Source organism: Salvelinus sp. IW2-2015, linkage group LG4q.1:29 (genome assembly GCF_002910315.2).
Source record: "Salvelinus sp. IW2-2015 linkage group LG4q.1:29, ASM291031v2, whole genome shotgun sequence".
Taxonomy (NCBI): domain Eukaryota; kingdom Metazoa; phylum Chordata; class Actinopteri; order Salmoniformes; family Salmonidae; genus Salvelinus; species Salvelinus sp. IW2-2015.
The window spans coordinates 38,236,567-38,260,815 of NC_036842.1; the positions used below are offsets into that span (position 1 = coordinate 38,236,567).

General features: G+C 39.8%; 1 protein-coding gene across 1 annotated transcript in view; it reads left to right on the forward strand.

Moving 5' to 3' along the window:
• The first annotated feature begins 673 nt into the window (after nt 1–673).
• Nucleotides 674–24,249, forward strand: part of syk (spleen tyrosine kinase) — a 30,626-nt gene continuing 7,050 nt past the window's right edge. The window contains 9 exon segments of the mRNA XM_070439613.1: nt 674–783; nt 10,497–10,969; nt 11,631–11,791; nt 13,602–13,740; nt 15,192–15,276; nt 15,872–15,900; nt 19,312–19,383; nt 21,454–21,535; nt 21,703–21,862. Of these exon segments, the coding sequence (XP_070295714.1) occupies nt 10,568–10,969; nt 11,631–11,791; nt 13,602–13,740; nt 15,192–15,276; nt 15,872–15,900; nt 19,312–19,383; nt 21,454–21,535; nt 21,703–21,862 (1,130 nt within the window). The 5' untranslated portion in view covers nt 674–783; nt 10,497–10,567.

Genomic DNA, 24,249 nt, shown 5'->3' on the forward strand with positions numbered 1-24,249 from the left:
GATATTTCTTACATTTTTAACATTCAATTCCTTTCAATTACATTTTTTTATGAATTTGTTTTTTGTTAACAACAATCAAGTACCTTCAGCATTCGACTGTCTATCACTGTGAATAAGTCTAGAACTACATAAGTATGGAGTATAAAGTGCTGTACATTAATGCATAGGTAGGGTGTGACCAATAACAAGACTGTCTTGAATCTGATTCATTTGTAAAACATATTTACAAATTGAAAAGAAAATGAAGCAACATATTGTAAAAAGCTTTTATCTAAATTGAGAGCAAATGCATTTAATTTCACTTGGCTTCAGCATCAATTCTTCACACTTTACTTTTCAACTGCTCCCATTATTGTTCACGTTAAGTCACTACATTACTGTAATAAGCAAATTCACTCTGGTCAGTGTTTCAGATTAAAAAAGGGAAGTAAAGTCATTAAGACAGGAAGTAGCAGCTAGCGACTTTTAAAAAATGAGGAAGCCTAAAAAAACACTCCCAATTCACAATATACTGTATATTATGTGCTTCACTGCAGTGTGAGAGGATATCATACATATGTATTAAAGTAGTAAACTGACTTATTATTGTGTTGTTGTAGTTGATATTTTTGTATTGTGGTGTTTTGAAATGTGTAGGCCCTCAGACGAAACGGTTCCTGGTGTTGCAACATTTGAAGTGACCTGCTCARATCCTGCTCAGCCCGCTAGCAGTTGAACATGGTCGCCTCAGCGCAGGGTCACAGATAGAAGCAGTGGAGCAGAGGAGTAGTCGTTTCTTCCAAGGTAAAGTCCCATTCACCTAATACCGTACATAATGGTTTGGATAAGTTTCGATTCATATTGTGCTTGAGGTCAGAGATGGTAGTACTGTAGTTGTTGTTGTTGTTAGGAAAGTCAATTGTTTAGGGTCAGGCAACAGGGTGCCTGGATGGATCAGCAGACTGGGCCTTGGGAGTAGTCTGACGATGTACAGCACAGTAGCAGTCCTACCAAAGATTTATTCAACTCCCTCACTTTTTAAAAAACTTTAAGTAAATATGTGTCTTTTTTTGTCAGTGTTGTCTTGCTTTGTTGCTGCGTTCCTTTCAACACATTTTGAGGGAAAACTTTAACACATTTCAAGCCAACCATTTCGATGAGCTCGGTCACAGTGACAAAGTCTTGTGTTAACATTTCTTGAGTAAATTTTTAAAAGAATGATAACAATAACAGTGGATAAGAATCATATGATTTGTAAAATATTGAATTGTATGCTGGTGAAAAACATTATATTTKATTTATATCACTTTTTCCAGCACTTCATTTGTATGGGCGGTGTGATGATTTGTTTATGCTGACCTAAGACTCATCTCTGAATTGAGAATGATCTTTGTGGCAGATCTCACTGAGTAGGTATCACCCGAGAGGACTTTGGCGTTGAATTGTATTGYTCACATACARATATTTAGCAGATGTTATTGCGGGTGTAGCGAAATGCTTGCGTTCCTAGCTCCAACAGTGCAGTATCAGTATCTAACAATTCACTACAATACACACAAATCAAAAAGTAAAAATAATGGAATTTAAGGGAACGTTAAAGTTAAGGCATTCAAGGGAAAGTTCAGCCTTGAACCTTTCCTTATTGAATTCAGTCTATGGTCAAAGAAAGAGAATTGTGTCAGCGTAGAACCCCCCCCCCCCCCCCGCCGCTTAGACTTTTAAGAATTGAGTTGGTATTTCCATATATTTCTTGATACACCGCAGCTTGTAGATGCATCTTGTTGGTTCCTGACAATTGATAAGATCTTTGGTTTGCTAGCCTTTGTTGCATTAGAAAGATACATTTTTCAAAATAATTTCTACTTTGTGATGTACATTGGCAGACGATTGAACTATCAAAGACTAATCAGCCTCAAAACCATTCTCGTTTTGAACATGTGATGCCACTGTCTAATCTCTCATCTCTTCATTTCCACATTTGGACATTTTTGGGGTGAGATCTGATTGACTTCTTGTTGAATTCAGGTTATAAAGGAGGCCTACAATGAAAAAACAAATCCATCCTCTTCTAATTCATATTGGTTTATAATTCAATATTGTATTTTTTGATTTTTTAAATCCCAGGCCACCGTCCCCGCAGGAGGCCTTTTGCCTTTTGGTAGGCCGTCATTGCAAATAAGAATTTGTTCTTAACTGACTTGCCTAGTTAAATAAAGGTAAAATAAATACAATAAATACAGTAGTAATAGATGGAGGTATTACGCAGCACAAGATACTCTGAAATCCACTCAAATATCATTCTTAGTTGATGCTAAAACAAATTTTGAGTCCACCAATTCACAGTTAAATAAACCACTCCTGCTTTCTTAATTGTTCCTTGTGGAGTATTTGAATTGAATTCATTTAAAATATACTGTAGTGCAAATGTACAGCGTGTAAGCTGTGCTGGTACCTATAAAACATTTCTTCATTTCAGTTACCTATTAATACATAAAAGGAACAACCAAAGAGAGATAATTGAATGGTCAAAGGTTTATAAATAAAAGATAGACAGGAATTGAATTTATTGACTTCTTAGGTTTCCATTGACAATCAATACCCATGTCATTTCATGTGGTCCAACTTTGTTTTTTAAAGAAATGTAGAAAGAATAAATATTTTTGAGTTTAATAAAACATAACTTGTTGCAGGAAGAGTGTTATGTTAACAATCTGTGCTTCAATAAAATTCTGCCCTTTGTATTTAGAATACTAAACGGYTAGTTCCAGTTTCACACTATAACAGTTGGTACGTTCTGGTTCTTAATTCACAGAAAACAAGACATTTCTTAACTTCTTTAAAAAATGGTACTCATCGGAAACAAGAAAGAGTTGCAAACTTTCTTATCGTGAGATTATTGTGTAATGGCCTTTTACCATTTCTAAGTAAATACAAGGAAAATAGCTGTAATAATTCAACTGTAAAATGTACATWAAAAAAATGTGCAACTCATTCTTTTTGTCTTCTTGTGCTGCTTTGGGGGGCATGGTTACCATAGCAATGACCTTTTTGTACCAAACAGTTGCACTGCTTTCTATTTGAATCTTTTGTGGTACTGACTCCTTGTCATATATGAACACAGAGCACTTATATATTCATCCTCCTCATTCTTCTTTTTTAGCACCTGAAGTTAAAAAAAAAATCAGTAAAAGGCTAGTTCACACCTCTGCGTCTGTCTATCTGTCTTTGGTGGGCTGCTAGTTTGAGGCTACAACAGGATGTCTATCTTCCATTGTTTTCAGTTCATTGTAGAATGTTTGTAGAAACCCAGCCATGTTTAGTCTAAAATGTATACATTACCAATTAGAACTAAATTCTGTTAATGATTTGTAACCTCCGTTAATTCAATGTGTCTATGGTTAAGTTGGTTTAGTTATAATTGAGACCGTTTGTCAGCATTTTTCTAGGTCACTTACAGTGCCTTAAGAAATTATTCATACCCCTTGACGTGTTCCACATTTTGTTTTGTTACAGCCTGAATTCAAAATGGATTTAAGAGATTTTTTCCCCTCACCCATCTACACACAATACCCCATGATGACAAAGTGAAAACATGTTTTAGACATTTTTGCAAATGTATTGAAAATGAATTGCAGACATATCTAATTTGCATAAGTATTCACACCCCTGAGTCAATAGTTTGTAGAAGCACCTTTGGCAGCGATTACAGCTGTGCATCTTTTTGGGTAAGTCTCTAAGAGCTTTTCACACTTGGAGTGTGCAACATTTGCCCATTATTATTTWAAAAATTCTTCAAGCTCTGTCAAATTGGTTGTTGATTATTGCTAGACAACCATTTTCAGGTCTTGCCACATTTGTTCAAGTAGATTTAAGTCAAAACTGTGACTCGGCCACTCAGGAACATTCACTGTCTTCTTGGCAAGCAACTCCAGTGTAGATTTGGCCTTCATCTCCCAGTGTCTGGTGGAAAGCAGACTGAACCCGGTTTTGCCTGTGCTTAGCGCCATTCCATTTATTTTTTATCCTGAAAAACTCCCCAGTCCTTGCCGATGACAAGCATACCCATAACATGATATAGCCACCACTTAGCTTGAAAATACGGATAGTGGTACTTAGTAATATGTTGTATTGTATTTGCCCCAAACATAACACTTTGTATTCAGGACAAAAAGTGAATTGCTTTGCCACATTTTTTGCAGTATTACTTTAGATGCCTTGTTGCAAACAGGATGCATGTTTTACCTTTAAAAAAAATCTTGTATAGGCTTCCATAATTTTCACAATTAGGATAGTATTGTGGAGTCAACTACACAATGTTGTTTGGATCCATCCTCCCGTTTCTCCTATTACAGCCATTAACTCTGTAACTCTTTTAAAGTCACCATTGCCTCATGGTGAAATCCCTGAACGGTTTCCTACCTCTCCGCAACTGAGTTAGGAAGGACGCCTGAATCTTTGTATTGACTGGTTGGATTGATACCCTCACCAAGTGTACTTCATAGCTTCAACACCACTGCCTCAAATGGGGAAATTGTAATGGTCTGGCTTTGTTATTTTAAAACCCATCTACCATTTATGTATTGCCCTTCTTTTGCAAGGCCATTGGGACCTCCCTGGTTCTTTGTGATTGAATCTGTGTTTGAAATTCGCTACTCGACTGAGGACCGTTACAGATAATAATTGTATGTGTTAAGGGTACATGAGATGAGATTTAAACAATGCATGTTAAGACATTATGTATTGCACACAGATCGAGTTCCGATGCACATGACTTATGTGACTTGTAAGCACTTCTTTATTCCTGAACCTATTTAGGAGTTGAATACTTATCGACTAAGACATTTCAAGTTTTTCCTTTCTATTCATTTGTAAACATTTCTCAAATAACATAATCCCCGTTGACATTGGGTATTAAGTGGTAGGCAGTTTTTAATCCATTTTATATTTCAGGCTGATAAACAACAAATGTGGAAAAGTCAAGGGTGTGAAATACTTTACTGACAGGCTGTACATGAGCCAATGTGTTAGGCTGGTCTGCAGGATGATGACCCAAACAGAGTTTTTTTGCCACCTTGACCTTGTATTAAAGTCTAGTTAACTTTACATTATTTTTCCCCCCCCAACCACATTTTCTAAGAGAAAATGTATTGATCGAAGTTAAAGAGATATTTCTCATGACCTTTGGGTTGTACCCTCTATAAAAATATTTGATCGAATTATATTGGATAACTTCAGTGAAGAATTCCACTGGACATGGCTGACATCAGAAGTTCATATCTGGCCACGTCTTGATCTTTGTCGTCCCTCAGGCCAGGGTATACCTGGTCTGTCTCAGTCCAGGACAAAAAGTGAATTGCTTTGCCACATTTTTTTGCAGTATTACTTTAGATGCCTTGTTGCAAACAGGATGCATGTTTTAATTTAAAAAATCTGTATAGGCTTCCTTATTTTCACAATTAGGATAGTATTGTGGAGTAACTACAATGTTGTTGATCCATCCTCCGTTTTCTCCTATTACAGCCATTAAACTCTTGTAACTCTTTTAAAGTCACCATTGGCCTCATGGTGAAATCCCTGAACGGTTTCCTACCTCTCCGGCAACTGAGTGGAAGGACGCCTGAATCTTTGTATTGACTGGTTGGATTGATCCCTCATCCAGTGTAATTCATAGCTTCACCATGCTCAAAGGGAAATGTAATGTCTGCTTTTTATTTTACCCATCTACCAATAGATGCCCTTCTTTGCAAGGCATTGGAACCTCCCTGGTCTTTGTGATTGAATCTGTGTTTGAAATTTTGCTACTCGACTGAGGGACCTTACAGATAATGAATTGTATGTTGTAGGGTACAGAGATGAGATTTAAAAAATCATGTTAAACATTATTATTGCCACACAGATCGAGTCCATGCACATTATTATGTGACTTGTTAAGCACTTCTTTATTCCTGAAACTATTTAGGAGTTGAATACTTATCGACTAAAGACATTTCAAGTTTTCCTTTTCTATTCATTTGTAAACATTTCAAATAACATAATCCCACTTTGACATTATGGGGTATTAAGTGTAGGCCAGTTTTAATCCATTTTATATTCAGGCTTAACACAACAAATGTGGAAAAAGTCAAGGGTTGTGAATACTTTCTGAAGGCCACTGTACATGAAGCAAATGTGTTATTGTGTCTGCAGTGAGTGACCCAAACAGATTTTTGCACCTTGACCTTTATTAAAGGTCTATTAACTTACATTATTTCCCCCCCAACCAATTTTCTAAGAGAAAATGTATTGGTATCGAAGGTTAAAGAATATTTCTCATGAACCTTTGGGGTTGTACCCTCTATAAAATATTTGATGAATTATTTGGATAACTTCAGTGAAGAATCACACTGGACATGGCTGACATCAAGAGTCATTATCTGGCATGTCTATGATCTTTGTCGGTCCTCAGGCCAGGTTACTACCTGTCTGTCCTCAGGCCAGGGTAACTACTCTGTGTCCTCAGGCCAGCGGTAACTACCTGTCGGTCCTCAGCCAGGGTAATACCTGTCTGTCCTCAGGCCAGGGCTAATACCTGTTCTGTCCTCAGGCCAGGGCTATACCTGTCCCCTGTCCTCAGGCCAGGGTTACTACCTGTCTTCCTCAGCCGGGTTACACCTGTTCTGGTCCTCAGGCCAGGGCAAATTCCTGTCTGTCCTCAGGTCAGGGCTAATACCTGTCTGTCCTCAGGCCAGGGCCTAATTCCTGTCTGTCCTCAGGTCAGGGCTAATACCTGTCTGTCCTCAGGCCAGGGCTAATACCTGTCTGTCCTCAGGCCAGGGCTAATACCTGTCTGTCCTCAGGCCAGGGTTAAACCTGTCCGTTCTCAGGCCAGGGTTAATACCTGTCTATGCCAGGCCAGGTTACTACCTCAGACACTTTCCACCAAAGAATTAGCATGACTCATCAGTTTTCATTCTTCACCAATTGCTAGTTACCATTGAAAACGTTGTCAGTCCAAAAGTCAGAAGGCTTTTCAAGTTTTCCTTGAAGATGAAGGAGGAGACTGTTAAAGTTATAGTATCTTATTACTGTAAAGCACAAACTGTAAAGATTCCTGGTATTCAATGGCCATAACCAATTGGATAGCAATACAAAATAACTTATCATTGCCCAATTTTAGAACAACTGTCTAATCTTACCATTATCATAAATAATGAACTGATCATGTTCATCTCATGGACTATCAGTCTTTGCTTCCTCTAGGTGAAACACCTTCCCACTAACGAGATGGTAACCAGCATAGGTGAAACACCTTCCCACTAACGAGATGGCAACCAGCATAGGTAAACACTTCCCACTACGAGATGGACCAGCAAGGTGAAACACCTTCCCACTAACGAGATGGCAACCAGCATAGGTGAAACCTTTCCCACTAACGAGATGGCAACCAGCATGGTGAAACACCTTCCCACTAACGAGAGGCAACCAGCATAGGTGAAAACACCTTCCCACTAACGAGATGGCAATCAGCATAGGTGAAACACCTTCCCACTAACGAGAGGGCAACCAGCATAGGTGAAACACCTTCCCACTAACGATGGCACAGCATAGGTGAAACACCTTCCCACTAACGAGATGGCACCACAGCATAGGTGAAACACTTTCCCACTAACGAGATGGCAACCAGCATAGGTGAAACACCTTCCCACTAACGAGAGGGCAACCAGCATAGGTGAAACACCTTCCCACTAACGAGATGGCAATCAGCATAGGTGAACACCTTCCCACTAACGAGATGGTAACCAGCATAGGTGAAACACCTTCCCACTAACGAGATGGCACCAGCATAGGTAAACACCTTCCCACTACCGAGATGGCAACCAGCATAGGTGAAACACCTTCCCACTAACGAGATGGCACCAGCATAGGTGAAACACCTTCCCACTAACGAGATGGCAACAGCATAGGTGAAACACCTTCCCACTAACGAGATGGCAACCAGCATAGGTTAAACACCTTCCCACTAACCGAGATGGCAACCAGCATAGGTGAAACACCTTCGCACTAACGAGATGGCAACCAGCACAGGTTAAACACCTTCCCACTAACGAGATGGCAGCCAGCACAGGTGAAACACCTTCCCACTAACGAGATGGCAACCAGCATAGTGAACACACTTTCCCACTAACGAGATGGCAACCAGCATAGGTGAAACACCTTCCCACTAACGAGATGGCACCAGCATAGGTGAAACACCTCCCACTAACGGATGGCAATCAGCATAGGTGAAACACCTTCCCACTAACGAGATGGCACCAGCATAGGTAAACCTTCCCACTAAGAGATGGCAACCAGCATAGGTGAAACACCTTCGCACTAACGAGATGGCAACAGCACAGGTTAAACACCTTCCCACTAACGAGATGGCAACCAGCACAGGTTAAACACCTTCCCACTAACGAGATGGCAACCAGCATAGGTGAAACACCTTCCCACTAACGAGATGGCCACCACCTAGGGTGAAACACCTTCCCACTAACGAGATGGCACCAGCACAGGTTAAACACCTTCCACTAACGAGATGGCAACCAGCACAGGTTAAATACCTTCCCATAACTACGAGATGGCAACCAGCACAGGTTAAACACCTTCCCACTAACGAGATGGCAACCAGCATAGGTGAAACACCTTCCCACTAACAAGATGGCAACAGCACAGGTTAAACACCTTCCCAACTAACAAGATGGCAACCAGCATAGGTGAAACACACTTTCCCACTAACGAGATGGCAACCAGCATAGGTGAAACCCTTCCCACTAACAAGATGGCAACCAGCATAGGTGAAAACCTTTCCCACTAACGAGATGGCAACCAGCATAGGTGAATCACCTTCCCACTTAACGAGATGGCAAACCAGCACAGGTTAAAAGTACCTTCCCACTAACGAGATGGCAACCAGCATAGGTGAAACACCTTCGCACTAACGAGATGGCAACCAGCATAGGTTAAACACCTTCCAACTAACAAGATGGCAACCAGCACAGGTTAAACACCTTCCCGCTAACGAGATGGCAATCAGCACAGGTTAAACACCTTCCCGCTAACGAGATGGCAATCAGCACAGGTGTAACACATACTGACTTAACGAGGTGACACCAATCGTTGCGCCCTACGTGTTAATGAGCTATACGTGCTAAATTCCAACCTCAAAAAATAGGTGTGACCCTGGACAACACCCTGTCATTCTCTGAAAACATCAAAGCAGTGACGCGCTTCCGAAGGTTCATACTCTACATCATCCATAGAGTACGACCTTTCCTCAACACAGGAAGTGGCGCCGGTCCTAATCCAGGCACTTGTCATCTTCCGTCTAGACTACTGCAACTCTCTGTTGGCTGGGCTACCCGCATGTTTCAAACCCCTGAAACTTATTCAGAATGCCACAGCCCGCCTGGTGTTCATCCTTCCTAAGTTCTCCCATGTCACGCCGCTCCTCCACTAACTTCCAGTCGAAGCTCACATCATCTGCAAGACCCTAGTGCTTGCCTACGGAGCAGCAAGAGGAACTGCCCCTCCTTAACTTCAGGCTATTCTCAAACCCTACATCCCTACCCAAGTACTCCGTTCGGCCACCTCTGACCTTCTCTGTCATGGAACCCCAATGGTGGAACAAGATTCCCCCTAAGTCAGGACAACGGAGTCCCTGCCCATCTTCTGAAAATGTCTGAAACACCTACCTCTTTGAAGAGTATCTTAAAAACGCACTTATTTAAGAAACGTGTCTTTTCCCACTAGTATTGACTTTGCTGATAAATACTTTGAGAGGAAAATGTACTTGATATGATTGTGATATGTTGTTGTCTCACCTCATCTTAAGATGAATGTACTAATTGTAAGTCGCTCTGGATAAGAGCGTCTGCCAAATAACTGAAATGTCAAATGAACATGCTGCAGTAGAGACTCTAGGGTTGTGCTATCTGGTTGTCATACTGTGTGTGAACACGGCTCACTGAATTCTGCTTAGAGATGCAGTGAAGTGTTGCGGGCGTGTTTCACACTACATCTGCCACATAGGCCTTTAATGTAGAGTTACTGTGTGATGAGGCTGTCCTGTCTTTTGGAACTTCCTTGTATCAGTCATATAGCACAGTAGCAATATTGATGTAGGGTTTGAAATATATTAACCTTTTATTCAACATATCGAATTAGCCATAGTCAATATGTTGATGTAAGTGTCAATATGTTGATGTAATTAACGGTCCCATATTGCCGCCCCATTGAACAGTAGTTACATGTAATAACAGTGTAGGTACAATTTGTTACATAGTACTAACTAGTACACAATAGCTGTCATCAGTAAATGCATCTATCATCAGTAAATGCAAGTATTAGTAAAATAGGTTTTACTGAAGCTTTGAGTGTGGTTAGATGTGTGTGTAGTCAAGCGATGGTTAGGTACTACATTCTCACAAGTCGGATACCAACAGGTGTCATGCACATTTCACTGTATCGTGATCTTTTGAATCTGTTCCCTTTCGTAGGTCTCCATTGAGAAAGTCATAGCAAAGCTTCTTTCGGGCATTTCCAGTGCAGCCAAGAACCAGGAGACAAAATGGCCGACAATGTAAATGCCTTGCCCTTCTTCTACGGCAACATCACCCGGGAGGACGCGGAGGACTACCTGCGACAGGGTGGTATGGGCGACGGCATGTACCTGCTACGGCAGAGCCGGAGCTACTTAGGGGGCTACGCCCTGTCAGTGGCCTACAGACGGGAGTGTTACCACTATACCATAGAGAGGGAGCTCAACGAGACGTACGCCATCGTTGGGGGGAAAAGCCACCGAACCCCCGTGGATGTGATTGACTACCACTCCCAGAAGTGCGAAGGGCTGGTTTGTCTGCTGAAGATGCCCTACAACAGGCCCAAGGGCATGCAGCCCAAGGTGGGGCCTTTTGAGGACCTCAAGGAGAAGCTGATCAGAGAGTATGTGAAAAAGACCTGGAACCTGCAGGTTAGTAGAAATACTTGGGTTGACTGATTCATTGGTTAGTTGGTTGGTTGGTTCATTAATTTATTAATTGGTTGGCTCAGACTGAAGACAGACTGGGTCTCAACTTACTGTTGATTTMATTTTATTAGGATCCATTTTATGTATTTTTTGAGTAACAATAGTAGAGTACATAAAGTCCAATTTCTAAATGAAGTTGTGCATCAGCAGTGTATATCTTCTTTCTCAATAAGCCCATGTCAGCAAAAACATTTTATTTTGGTAAGTTACCAACCGGCCACACGGGTTGATGTTGTTAGTCACGCTCACTCAGATATCATATTAACATTACATAAGTCAGTGCAAAATGTGTAGTATAGCAGGAAATTTGTTGTAAAATCTCTACCACATGGCAAAATGAGTAGAATTGCATGAAATTAGTAGGAAAATTGCAAAATCTTCTCTCTGCCCAATGGCAAAATGTGTTGAATTGCAACAAACTTGCTTTAAATCTGCCAAAAAATCTCTCCACCCTAAGCCAAAATGTGCAGAATAGCAGGAAATTTGTTGTAAAACTGCAGGCTAGGGTCGGCTATTTCTATCTTTAAGGTATGCCTTCCCTATTGCTTGAAGCAGCCATAAAGTGGTCGGGGACAGGTCAGYTGTCATTGTGTTATGTCCTCAGGGTGCGGCCCTGGAGCAGGCCATCATCAGCCAGAGACCTCAGCTGGAGAAGCTGGTCGCCACCACCGCCCATGAGAAGATGCCCTGGTTCCATCACACCATCACACGTGAGGACTCTGAATCACGGCTCCAGATGGGCTCTCGCACCAATGGCAAATTTCTGTAAGGGACCACTTAAAATGACTATGGCTGTCTATCGTAACATCCCATGGTTTGCTTTGAATGGCCACGGGTAAAACTGTAAGGTGTAAAATTGTATGTACTTGTCATAAGGTGTAACACCAGTCAACAAGGTTACTTAATTAAAAAACTATGTGTCATGGCTGTGTGAAGTCCTGTTAGTAGCTATGATCTACTCTTCACTTAAACTTTGTAATTCTATTTGAGATCCTAACAAAACTCATGTGAGGATATGACATAGCAGAAAATTCTAAATGATAAAAACCTTTGTAGGTACTTTTTCCAAGCCAATTCTTGACATGTTCATGTCAGCTCTTATAGCTTGTAAAAAAAAAAAAAGAATGGTTAAAAGCAAAGTGATGTAGATTTGCTACGCTGAAAAGAAGATAGAAGACATACATGAGAGGTCTGTAGTCTAGACTATTTATAGTAGGATAAGTTTGTGCTGCGAGGCGGCAGCAGTGGCCTAGGCTGTAGAGAGAGAAGCAGGCTGTGGTTTCCGTTGTGACAGTTTGCAGAGGACTTCCTGGAGTGACCAAAGAGCAGGGGGGGAGTGAGAGGAGGGGGAGGGGTTTGACTGCTCTACTTTATGTCATAAGAACATTCTAGAAGGGGCTCTTTGCAGAATTTTCCTCAAAGCTACTTCTCAGCGTTCAACGTATTGAAAATTGTGTCCTATTTTATTATTTTGAATTAATTTAAACATTTTTTATTCTAATCCTGAATTGAATTGATAACATTTGAATGACCTCTACCTTGGTGTATACAACAAGAGCCTTTCCCTCCACAATTTCCATTACTTCAGTGTGTTTCAACAAATTTGGATTTATTTTTAATTAAATATGCATATATCATGCATGTTCATATTTAAATATGCATTTTTGTATTTATATATGCATTTTCGTATTTAAATATGCATTTTCATATGTAAATATGTATTTTTATAAACCATTTACTGTTAGGATTCTCAAATGCATAGAAATCATAAGGAATTCTGCAATTATATTTCAAACGGGATTTCCATGAAACAACAGCTTCTATTTGTGAATGTCAATTCATCAATGTTGTCACCTAGTGTAGTAATGTATTTCATCAGACATTCTTATRCAGAGCGACTTACAGTAGTGAAAGCATATATTTTCATACTGGCCCTCTGTGGGAATCAAACCCACAACTCTGGTGTTGCAAGAACTGTGCTCCACCCACTGAGCTACGCAGGACTCATTATTCAATACCCGTAGCTCAGTTTCCTGTGTTGTGGGGTTCCTTTTCATCAAACTATCGACTACACAGTCACGTACCAATAGGAATGATTGTTTCGGAGTTTACAGTACTCATGCACCATGAGCTGTTACCGAAGGCATATCTACTGAAGAATATTAGGCCATCCAAGCACTGTACTAATCTTGATGAAAGTTAGTTAATTGTAAGTCTAGCACTCTTTCATGTACATATGTTAGTCATTTAGCAGATGCTCTTATCCAGAAAGACTTACAGTTAGTGAGTGCATACATTGGTCCTCCGTGGGAAACAAGCCCACAACCATGCTCTACCAACTGAGCCACACAGGACCTATATTCAGTGCCATAGCTCAGTTTCCTGTGTTCATATTTACATTTTAGTCATTTAGCAGACGTTCTTATCCAGAGTGACTTACAGTTKATGCGTTCATCTTAGAAGATAGCTAGGTGGGAAAACCACATATCACAGTRGTAGCTGCCCTGACGTTAGTGGGAAGTTCGTTTCCACCTTCTTATGTTCATCTGTGTCTCTTCCATATGTCTCCCTCCAGGATCAGACAGCGGGACCTGAATGGTTCCTACGCCCTGTGTCTCCTACATGGGTCACAAGTCATGCATTATCGCATCGATAAGGACAAGGCTGGCAAGCTCTCCATTCCTGATGGGAAGAAGTTTGACACACTGTGGCAGGTAATATCGCAGACTGAAGAATTATTTAAGGTTCCACTTTAAACAAACTTCAATTTATAGGGCCAGTTTCCCGGACACAGATTAAGCCTAGTCCTGGATTCAAACGTTTTACTCTCTATTGAAAATGCTTAGTCCAGGATGAGGCTTGATCTGTCTCCAGGAAACCTCCCAATAAAGCTATAATACAGACCTGATCGACGGGTTTATGCCTTGTAGGGCTAGATTCAATCAGATTGACAGAGCGCACAGCGTTGTTTTGTTGGAGGTAGAACTGCGTAAAGCCTATCGCATGCTTCCCAGTCGAAACGGTTTGTGCATATATTATATTTAAGCAATTAAGTCCTGAGGAGGTGTGGTATATGGCCAAAATCTCCTGGTACTGGCTAAAGTTCATGATGCCGTTGACCTAAACAAGAACCCCAGGACAAGTGTAAGCAAAGTGCCTCAATAGATCAAAGATCCACCACCATATTTTACAGTAGGTATGGGGTTCTTTTCTGCTCATGCAGTCACATATCAACGCCAAACCCGTCACTGGTGTGCGTGGCCAAAGAGCTCTATCATCATGTCATCTGACCAACCCGCTGGTTCTAAACCAAGTGCCAATGCCGTTTAGCAAACTCCAGGTGTTTACATTGATTGGATGACATGAAAATAGAGCTCTTTGGGCCACGCACACCAGTGCATGAGCAGAAAAGAGCCCCATGCCTACTGTTAAATATGGGGGTGAATATTTTGATGTGTCGTTATCTTCGCAAGGTAAAGTATTTTAAACAGGGGTGTGAATAATTTTTACACCTACCTTTAAAAAAATGTTTTAGGACTTATTAAACAAAATCTCTTTCTCTGAGCAATTGTATTAGAATAATAAAATTTAAAAAATTGGAGCATACAATATAGRTCAGTATTTAAATTATTTTATGCAGTCATTTTTGCTTATCTTTATCAAGGTAGACAATCATTTCTGACCCTACTGTACTATGTTGAACTAAGCAAAACCAGACAATGAATGATCTATCAATAAACAGCATCTACATATTCCTATTTGGCCCAAAGTACCTATGATAAGTTGTGTGGTTCGAGCCCTGAATGCTGATTGGCTGACAGCCGTGGTATATGAGACCGTATACCACGGGTATGAAAAAAAACTGTTATTTTTACTTCTCTAATTATGTTGGTAACCAGTTTATAATGGCAATAAGGAACTTCGGTGGTTTGTGATATATGACCAATATACCACGGCTAAGGGCTGTATCCAGGCACTCTGCGTTGCGTCGTGACTAAGAACTACCCTTAGCCGTGGTATATTGACCATATACCACACCCCTCAGGCATTGTTGCTTAATTAAACACTTAGGAGAAAAGACAGCACGTTAACACACAGGCACAAGCTTCACCTGTTTTTGATGAACCCTCAAGAGACATACCCTGACACCTTCTTTCTCTCGTAGCTGGTGGAGCATTACTCCTACAAGCCAGACGGGCTGCTCCGCGTACTGACTGACGCCTGTCCACGACCTGAGGGCGAACACTTTGGTACACACTCCTTCACAATTAATAAAAACAGACAGAGCTGTTATGTGGAAATATGGACGGATAGAGAAATACTGTAGACAGAGTCCAATACAGAAACATTGACAGACATACGGGCAGACAGACAGGCAGACAGACAGACAAGCAGACAGACAGACAAGCAGACAGACAGACACAGCACAGCAGAGACAGAAGCAGACAGACAGCAGCAGACAGACAGACAGACAGACAGACAGACAGAGACGACAAGCAGACAGGCAAGCCAGACAGGCAGACAGACAGACAGACAGACAGACAGACAGACAGACAGAACAGACAGACAGACAGACAGACAGAGCAGACAGACAGACAGACAGACAGACAGACAGGCAAGCAGGCAAGCAGACAGACAGACAGACAGATGTTTAATAAATTGATTCATAAGTAGATGCATAAACAAATGTATACATATAGATTACTAGGTGGATGTATACTATATAGATTAATAGGTGGATGTATACTAGACAGATTAATAGACAGCATATAGAGCAATTAATTATACTGTGTATATGTTTACATGACTATGGGAGTGAACGTGTCGACTGTTTTCATTGTGCAGGTGGTATTGGACGAGCAGGCTATAATAATGTAAGTGTTCCTCCACTTTATTGTGTTTACTGCACTGCTCTCTCTTGCTGTGTGTGTGTGTGGTGTGTGTGTGTGTGTTGTGTGGTGTGTGTGTGTTGTGTGTGTGTGTGTGTGTGTGTGTGTGTGTGTGTGTGTGTGTGTGTGTGTGTGTGTGTGTGTGTGTGTGTGTGTGTGTGTGTGTGTAATCATTGACAAATTAAGGGAACAAATATCAGTAGGCACTTTACACATTGTCATAAACTACACCAACCAGGTTGACATCCAGTCTTATGAGAAATAGTATTTCCCTTTTTTTTTATCACCAGTATGAAGAGCAAACAAAGAAACAGTATTTTTCAATAAGCAATGTCATTTAAAAGATGCCTGCAAAACACACAGTTTATATGGTGTGTACTTGTTGATAGCACTGGCATATTGACACAATAACATGAACCCTCTACTACATTATACAATACCCTCTACTTCACTATATAATCCCTCTACTTCACTATAAATACCCTCTACATCACTATATAATACCCTCTACTACACTATATAATACCCTCTACTACACTATATAATACCCTCTACTTCACTATATAATACCTCTACTACACTATATAATACCCTCTACTACACTATATAATACCCTCTACTACACTATATAATACTCTCTACTTCACTTACAATACCCTCTACTTCACTATATAATACCTCTACTACACTAATATATACCCTCTACTACATTATACAATACCCTCTACTTCACTATATAATACCCTCTACTTCACTATATAATACCCTCTACTACACTATATAATACCCTCTTACTACATTATACAATACCCTCTACTTCACTATATAATACCCTCTACTTCACTATATATACCCTCTACTTCACTATACAATACCCTCTACTACACTATAAATACCCTCTACTACACTATATAATACCCTCTACTACACTATATAATACCTCTACTACACTATATAATACCCTCTACTACAACTATATAATACCCTCTACTTCACTATACAATACCCTCTACTACACTATATAATACCCTTACTTCACTATACAATACCTCTACTTCACTATACAATACCCTCTACTTCACTATACAATACCCTCTACTTCACTATATAATACCTCTACTTCACTATTACAACCCTCTACTACACTATATAATACCCTCTACTACACTATATAATACCCTCTACTTCACTATATAATACCTCTACTTCACTATATAATACCCTCATACTACACTATATAATGCCCTCTACTACATTATACAATACCCTCTACTTCACTATATAATACCCTCTACTTCATTATATAATACCTCTACTTCACTATATAATACCCTCTACTTCACTATGCAATACCCTCACTACATATATAATACCCTCTACTACACTATATAATACCCTCGACTACACTATAAATACCCTCTACTTCACTATACAATACCCTCTACTACACTATATAATTACTCTCTAACTTCACTATACAATACCCTCTACTTCACTATATAATAACCTCTACTTCACTATATAATACCCTCTACTACACTATATAATACCCTCTACTACATTATACATACCCTCTACTACACTATTAATACCCTCTACTTCACTTACAATACCTCTACTACACTATTATATACCCTCTACATTCACTATATAATACCCTCTACTCACTATATAATTACCCTCTACTTCACTATATAATACCCTCTACACACTATATAATTACCCTCTACTTCACTATACAAATACCTCTACTCACTATATAATACCTCTACATCACATTTAATACCCTCTACTTCAACTATATAATACCCTCTACTACACTATATAATTACCTCTACTTCACTATTACAATACCCTCTACTACACTATATAATACCCTCTACTTCACTATATAATACCCTCTACTTCACTATATAATACCCTCTACTACATTATACAATACCCTCTACTTCACTATACAATACCCTCTACTACACTATATAATACCCTCTACNAATACCCTCTACTACACTATATAATACCCTCTACATCACTATATAATACCCTCTACTTCACTATATAATACCCTCTACTTCACTATATAATACCCTCTACTACACTATATAATGCTGACATATTACACATCACTTACAGTACTTCCTTATTGCAGTGCCTTCAGAAAGTATTCACACCCCTTGACTTTTTCCATATTTTGTATTGTTAAGTTTTTTTGTCAACAATCTACACAAAATACTCTAATGTCAAAGTGGAAGAAAAATTCTATACTTTGTTATTTTTTATTCATGGAAAATTAGACACCCTTTGAGTCAATACATGTTAGAATCCCCTTTGGCAGCAATTACAGCTGTGTGTCTTTCTGCGTAAGTCTTTAAGAGCTTTGCACACCTGGATTGTGCAATATTTGCCCATTATTCTTTAAAACATTCCTCAAGCCCTGTTTGAAGAGTTGGTTGATCATTGCTAGACAGCCATTTGCAAGTCTTGCCATAGCTTTTCAAGCCGATTTAAGCCAAAACTGTAACTAGGCCACTCAGTTCAATCAATTGAAAATTCAGGCTGTAACACAACAACATGTGGAAAAGGTCAAGGGGTGTGAATACTTTCTGAAGGCAAGCCTATGAGCTTTTTCATGCATCAATCTGGTGTTTGGTCTAGTCTTCAATAATACAGAATGTGTTGTTTTTTTACAAACTTTATTGCCCTTTACTTTATCAAACAAGCACACATCCTATCGATCAAGTTTTCACATGATCATTTTCACACTGTACTGTACTTCATGATAAAATACGGAGAAGGAATTTCCCAAATGCTTACCTTCCCTCCTCTTTGTGAAATACTTTATTAAAAGGGGAAGTTCAGGGTTTTACAACTTGATGTTAGATGGGTCCTCACCCTGAAAGTAGTCTACGGGCCATGAGAAACTGTAATCCATGGTCCGGTTTATCTTTAAACAGCCCATAATCCCCAGTAGGAAGTTTTATCTGGCTAAATAATCATCCATGTCTTTTTCCATACATGAGAACATTTTAACTTAAAAAAATCTTAATGAGTTTAGTTTGGTTTCACCCAGTAAACACTGTATAAATGATAACATTACTTAAAAATGAGCTTGAATGTGAAACAGAAATAATGCTTTTACCCCACACAGTGCAGGTTTTCACTTTGCAGATTTGATTGAATTCCAACCCGGTGTCGTTAAATGATCAAATGTTACAGGAATACATGAAAAAAAAAAAAAAAWATGCATTGTTTGCAGAGCTTTCCGATGAGGGAAAAAGTGTTTCAGCGTTGCACCTTTTGTTCATATGTGAGCTAACATTTTCCCCCACAACTAAACAGACTTTAAATAACCATTTCCCTTAATAACATGACCCTCTCTGAAACTGTGGTTTCTAGCTATTGGAAGCGGCAGGTGGAATGCTCACCAGAATCAAATCCTACTCCATACCCATACCTGGTCGAAAAAAGGTGCCCTAACACACCTCATCCCCCCTCTTAACCCCTACAGTGGTACAGTAGGCCTCGTGCATCCCCCAACCCTTAACACTCAAAAGTGTGATTTTTGCTAAAGTGTGGATTGCTACATACTAACACCCCTCTCTGAAATTTACCTGCACTCTTTCCTCCATTCATATCCCCCTCACATTCCCCCAAGAAATTAAAAGTGTGAATAGATGACCTTAGAAATGTAATCAATTGAATGTAGCCCGACTGACTCAGGCTCGATTAAATCCGTATCGTGGAAGTTCTGTGCTATAGAGCTATTTAAATCTAAAGGAGGTAATTTCCTATTGAGTCCAGCATATGCAGCGTTTACCGTGAACGTTATAGCGATTCCGCGATACGAAGTTAATCGAGCCCTTAAAGAGACAGCCTGCATGACTGACGTCATCATACACGACAGGTCTTACTACTTACAAACTAACATCTTGCCAATGTGGAAATGGGAGAGCGCAAATTGTGAAGGCCCATTAATGGCAGTCTAGTCAGATTTTAATTGTGATTATGTTGTTGTCTGTAAGTAGGAAGTCACCTTGGTGTGACTGATGTCATCTTGGTGAGTGTACCTTTAATATAGTATCACTGTGCTACATGATTTTGAGAAAGGCCCATGATAATAAATCAACTAATTACTCATCAACGCAATATGTTCAGACAATATTTGGAATTTCACACTTAGGATTTTTAAATTGAATTAAATATTACAATTGACTCGTAGAATTACTTCTGGTTGATGTTCATGTTTATTCATCATGATCTCCAACTGTGAGAATTAATTGTCTTTCTTGACAAGAACTTCATATAATTTCTTGGAAATTCACAGTTTATAAAGTGATACAATCTTCCTTTATCCAAGGATCTTTACTCTTTTTAAAATATGTTTTAACATTTAATAATTGAGGACTAACCTGAGGGAAACAGACATCATTACAGTCTATTAGAACTTGTACGCCACCTAGAGGTCACTTTGGGTAATTACAAAACCCTTATGAAAACATTGAGATCTCATAGTACTCCGTAGTGTAGACAGTTGTTTATCATTGCAAAAAAAATGTGATGTTGTTTCCATAGAGATGAAGTTGTGAGGAAGTGAACCAGTTCAGTTCTTGGTGTTCAGTCCCATGGGGTTACATTTCTCAAGTGGTAGTTAAGCTAATGAACGCTTCCTAATTTAGGCATGCCATGCCTTAAAGCAGGGGTAAGGGACAAAATGGTCAGTGAGCTGGCTCTTGGTTACATTTGTTCCCGTAGCCCTCCTTCAAACGCATGTGTTTAAAGTTCCTGACATCTGCCCTTGGTTTTCCCTTTTACCTTCTGCGTGAATCATTCATTCCATTTACTTTGTTGTTGTTGATGCAGAGTCTCTTCTCCTTCATGGATTCCCTTGTAATTGCAGTGACACGCACACTGAGACACAAATCAATGTAAKAAAAAAAAAAAATGGATTCAGTTGTATATCTACATTGTAGACCTACATTGATATAACAAGCCTGGCTACCCAAACTCCTTGCTCTGGCCATGTCTAATTTAGAGTACACACACTGGAATTAGAGTTGAACTCCATTTGGAAAACCACATTGAAATGAGAGAAAATTGTTTTTACTCAATAGTAATCTCCAGTGACCCACCCCACCTTTCACCTTTAAAATCACCTGATGACATCATCTACAGTGAGATGTGTGAATTTGGAGAGAAAAAAATGTCTTTCATGCACAACCAAAAAAAGGTATTCAAAGTATTCTGAAGGTGACAAACAACATACCAAACTATGTGAAGCTCCCATTTAAAAACCACACAAATGTCAACCACATCAACAGTGGTGTATTTTAATTCACTGTAGTAAGTGATCCATGAAGAAGACAGAGATTGGTGTTCTGCTTGAGAGGGTCAAGGGGAGTTTATGCTTCTGTGTGTCAATCAATCAACCAACCAATCAAACCATTTCAGGTTACATTCCGGCAGTGTTCTCTCCAAATTATCTATGTACCATCAATATTATTTGTACCTTGACCCCTCTCTTATTGTATCCTGTAATAGGACAGGGGTGCCTCTCACAGCAAAACCACAGATAACCTCAACCCTTATGACACCAGGGCTCCAAATAATATGGTCAGCAAAGGTGAGTGATGGGAGGGGTCATAACTTTTGAGACAAATCCTGATTGGAGTGGCCCACTATTGTATTTGTGAGATATATATTTTGATGCACTGCTGCAGCCCAAAAGTTGTATTGAATTGAATCGAAATTGATGTTATCACACTGTATGGGGTGTGTGTCCTGTCTCAGAGTCCATGCCAATGGACACAGAGGTGTACGAGAGTCCTTACGCTGACCCAGACGAGCTGAGGACCTCCACTGTGGACCGCAAACAGCTCTTCCTGGAAGATGGAGAGTTGGGCTCTGGGAACTTTGGGACTGTCATGAAGGGCATCTACAAAATGAGGAAGTACGTAACCTTCACAGCTATGAATTGCTGTTTCCAATTTCATATTCTTAAAACAAATGTAAGGGATAGTCCAATAACAATACAACCTAATATGATTATGATTCATAATATTTCCCATACTTAGAATAGACACCACTGTCAACCCGCCAATACCATTAAACCAGATGTCATAGTTCAGTGACAACAATTATATCATGTCTTAATGCAGGTGATGTCACTGCATAAGACTAAGCTAGATAGGGTCAGCTGACCTCCGCTGCAGTAGCATCTGGTAGCTAATTTAACATTAATAAGAGTTTAAAATGACCAGTTTTTCTGTGTTCATATTTCAGAAAAACATATGTATTCTTTTGACATTAAGAATGGTGAAATACATGTATGATGAGGGAAATTACAGAAATAGTTATCACTAACTTAATAGATTTAAAATATATATATATATAGTATACACAGTACCAGTCAAAATTTTGGACGCACTTCTCATTCAAGGGTTTTTCTTTATTTTTCTACATTGTAGAATAATAGTGAAGACATCAAAACTATGAAATAACACATATGGAATCATGTAGTAACCAATCACAATATATGTTATATTTGAGATTCTTCAAAGTATCCACCCTTTGCTTGATGACAGCTTTTCACACGCTTGGCATTCTCTCAACCAGCTTCACCTGGAATGCTTTTCCAATAGTCTTGAAGGAGTTCCCACATATGCTGAGCACTTGTTGGCTGCTTTTCCTTCACTGTGCGGTCCAACTCATCCCAAACCATCTCAATTGGGTTGAGGTCGGGTGATTGTGGAGGCCAGGTCATCTGATGCAGCACTCCATCACTCTCCTTCTTGGTCAAATAGCCCTTACACAGCCTGGAGGTGGTTTGGGTCATTGTCCAGTTGAAAAACAAATGATAGTCCCACTAAGCCCAAACCAGATGGGATGGTGTATTGCTGCACAATGCTGTGGTATCCATGCTGGTTAAGTGTGCCTTGAATTCTAAATAAATCACAGACAGTGTCACCAGCAAAGCACCCCCCACACCATCACACCTCCTCCTCCGTGCTTCACGGTGGGAACCATACATGCAGAGATCATCTGTTCACCTACTCTGCGTAGGCAATTTGGACTCATCAGACCAAAGGACAGATTTCCACCGGTCTAATGTCCATTGCTCATGTTTCTTGGCCCAAGCAAGTCTCTTCTTCTTATTGGTGTCCTTTAGTAGTGGTTTCTTTGCAGCAATTCGACCATGAAGGCCTGATTCACACAGTCTCCTCTGAACAGTTGATGTTGAGATGTGTCTGTTACTTGAACTCTGTGAAGCATTTATTTGGGCTGCAATTTCTGAGGCTGGTAACGCTAATGAACTTATCTTCTGCAGCAGAGGTAACTTTGGGTCTTTCTTTCTTGTGACGTTCCTCATGAGAGCCAGTTTCATCATAGCTCTTGATGGTTTTTGCGACTGCACTTGAAGAAATGTTCAAAGTTCTTGAAAATGTCCGGATTGACTGACCTTCATGTCTTAAAGTAATGATGGACTGTCATTTCTCTTTGCTTATTTGAGCTCTTCTTGCCATAATATGGACTTGGTATTTTACCAAATAGGGCTATCGTCAGTATACCACCCCTACTTTGTCACAACACAACTGATTGGTTCAAACGCATTAAGAAGGAAATAAATTCCATAAATGAACTTTTAACAAGGTACACCTGTTAATGTAAATGCATTCCAGGTGACTACCTCATGAAGCTGGTTGAGAGAATGCCAAGAGTGTGCAAAGCTGTCATCAAAGCAAAGGGTGGCTACTTTGTAGAAAATAGCAACAAAAAAAAAAGGAAAAACCCTTGAATGAGTAGTTGTGTCCAAACTTTTCATTGGTACTGTATGTTATAACTTCCCCCTGTCTTACTAATAGTGAGCGCCCAACTTTCAAACAATTTGCCCAACTCTTCCCTAACAGCAAATTAAGGAAATTCTGACGAGAGCGACAAGTTTGAGAATATTTTTAAATGAAAGAAAAGGACAGTAATGTTACCAGTAAAACAGGAAGCCAAGGTTTCATAGGCAATAAGATATTAATTTGTCATCAAAGGAGTGTGGGTATTTGGCCAGGCGAAGCGATTTCATGCTCTGACTGACTCCGCTGGTTTTGGCTGGTCTCGGGAAAATAATGAGTCCTCATTGTCCGAGGCCGAGTTAAGACCAGGTAAAAATGTATCTGACACCAAGACAAGACCGAGACACTCAATTTGTGGTCTTGAGAACGACTGTAGACTGGCCTACAACACTGCTAGCTAGGATGCTGCAGCAGAGGTCAGACAACTAGCTAGCCTCACACATTGGGGAAATAACCTGAAATTATTGATGTCACTAATAGCATCCCTCCCTGT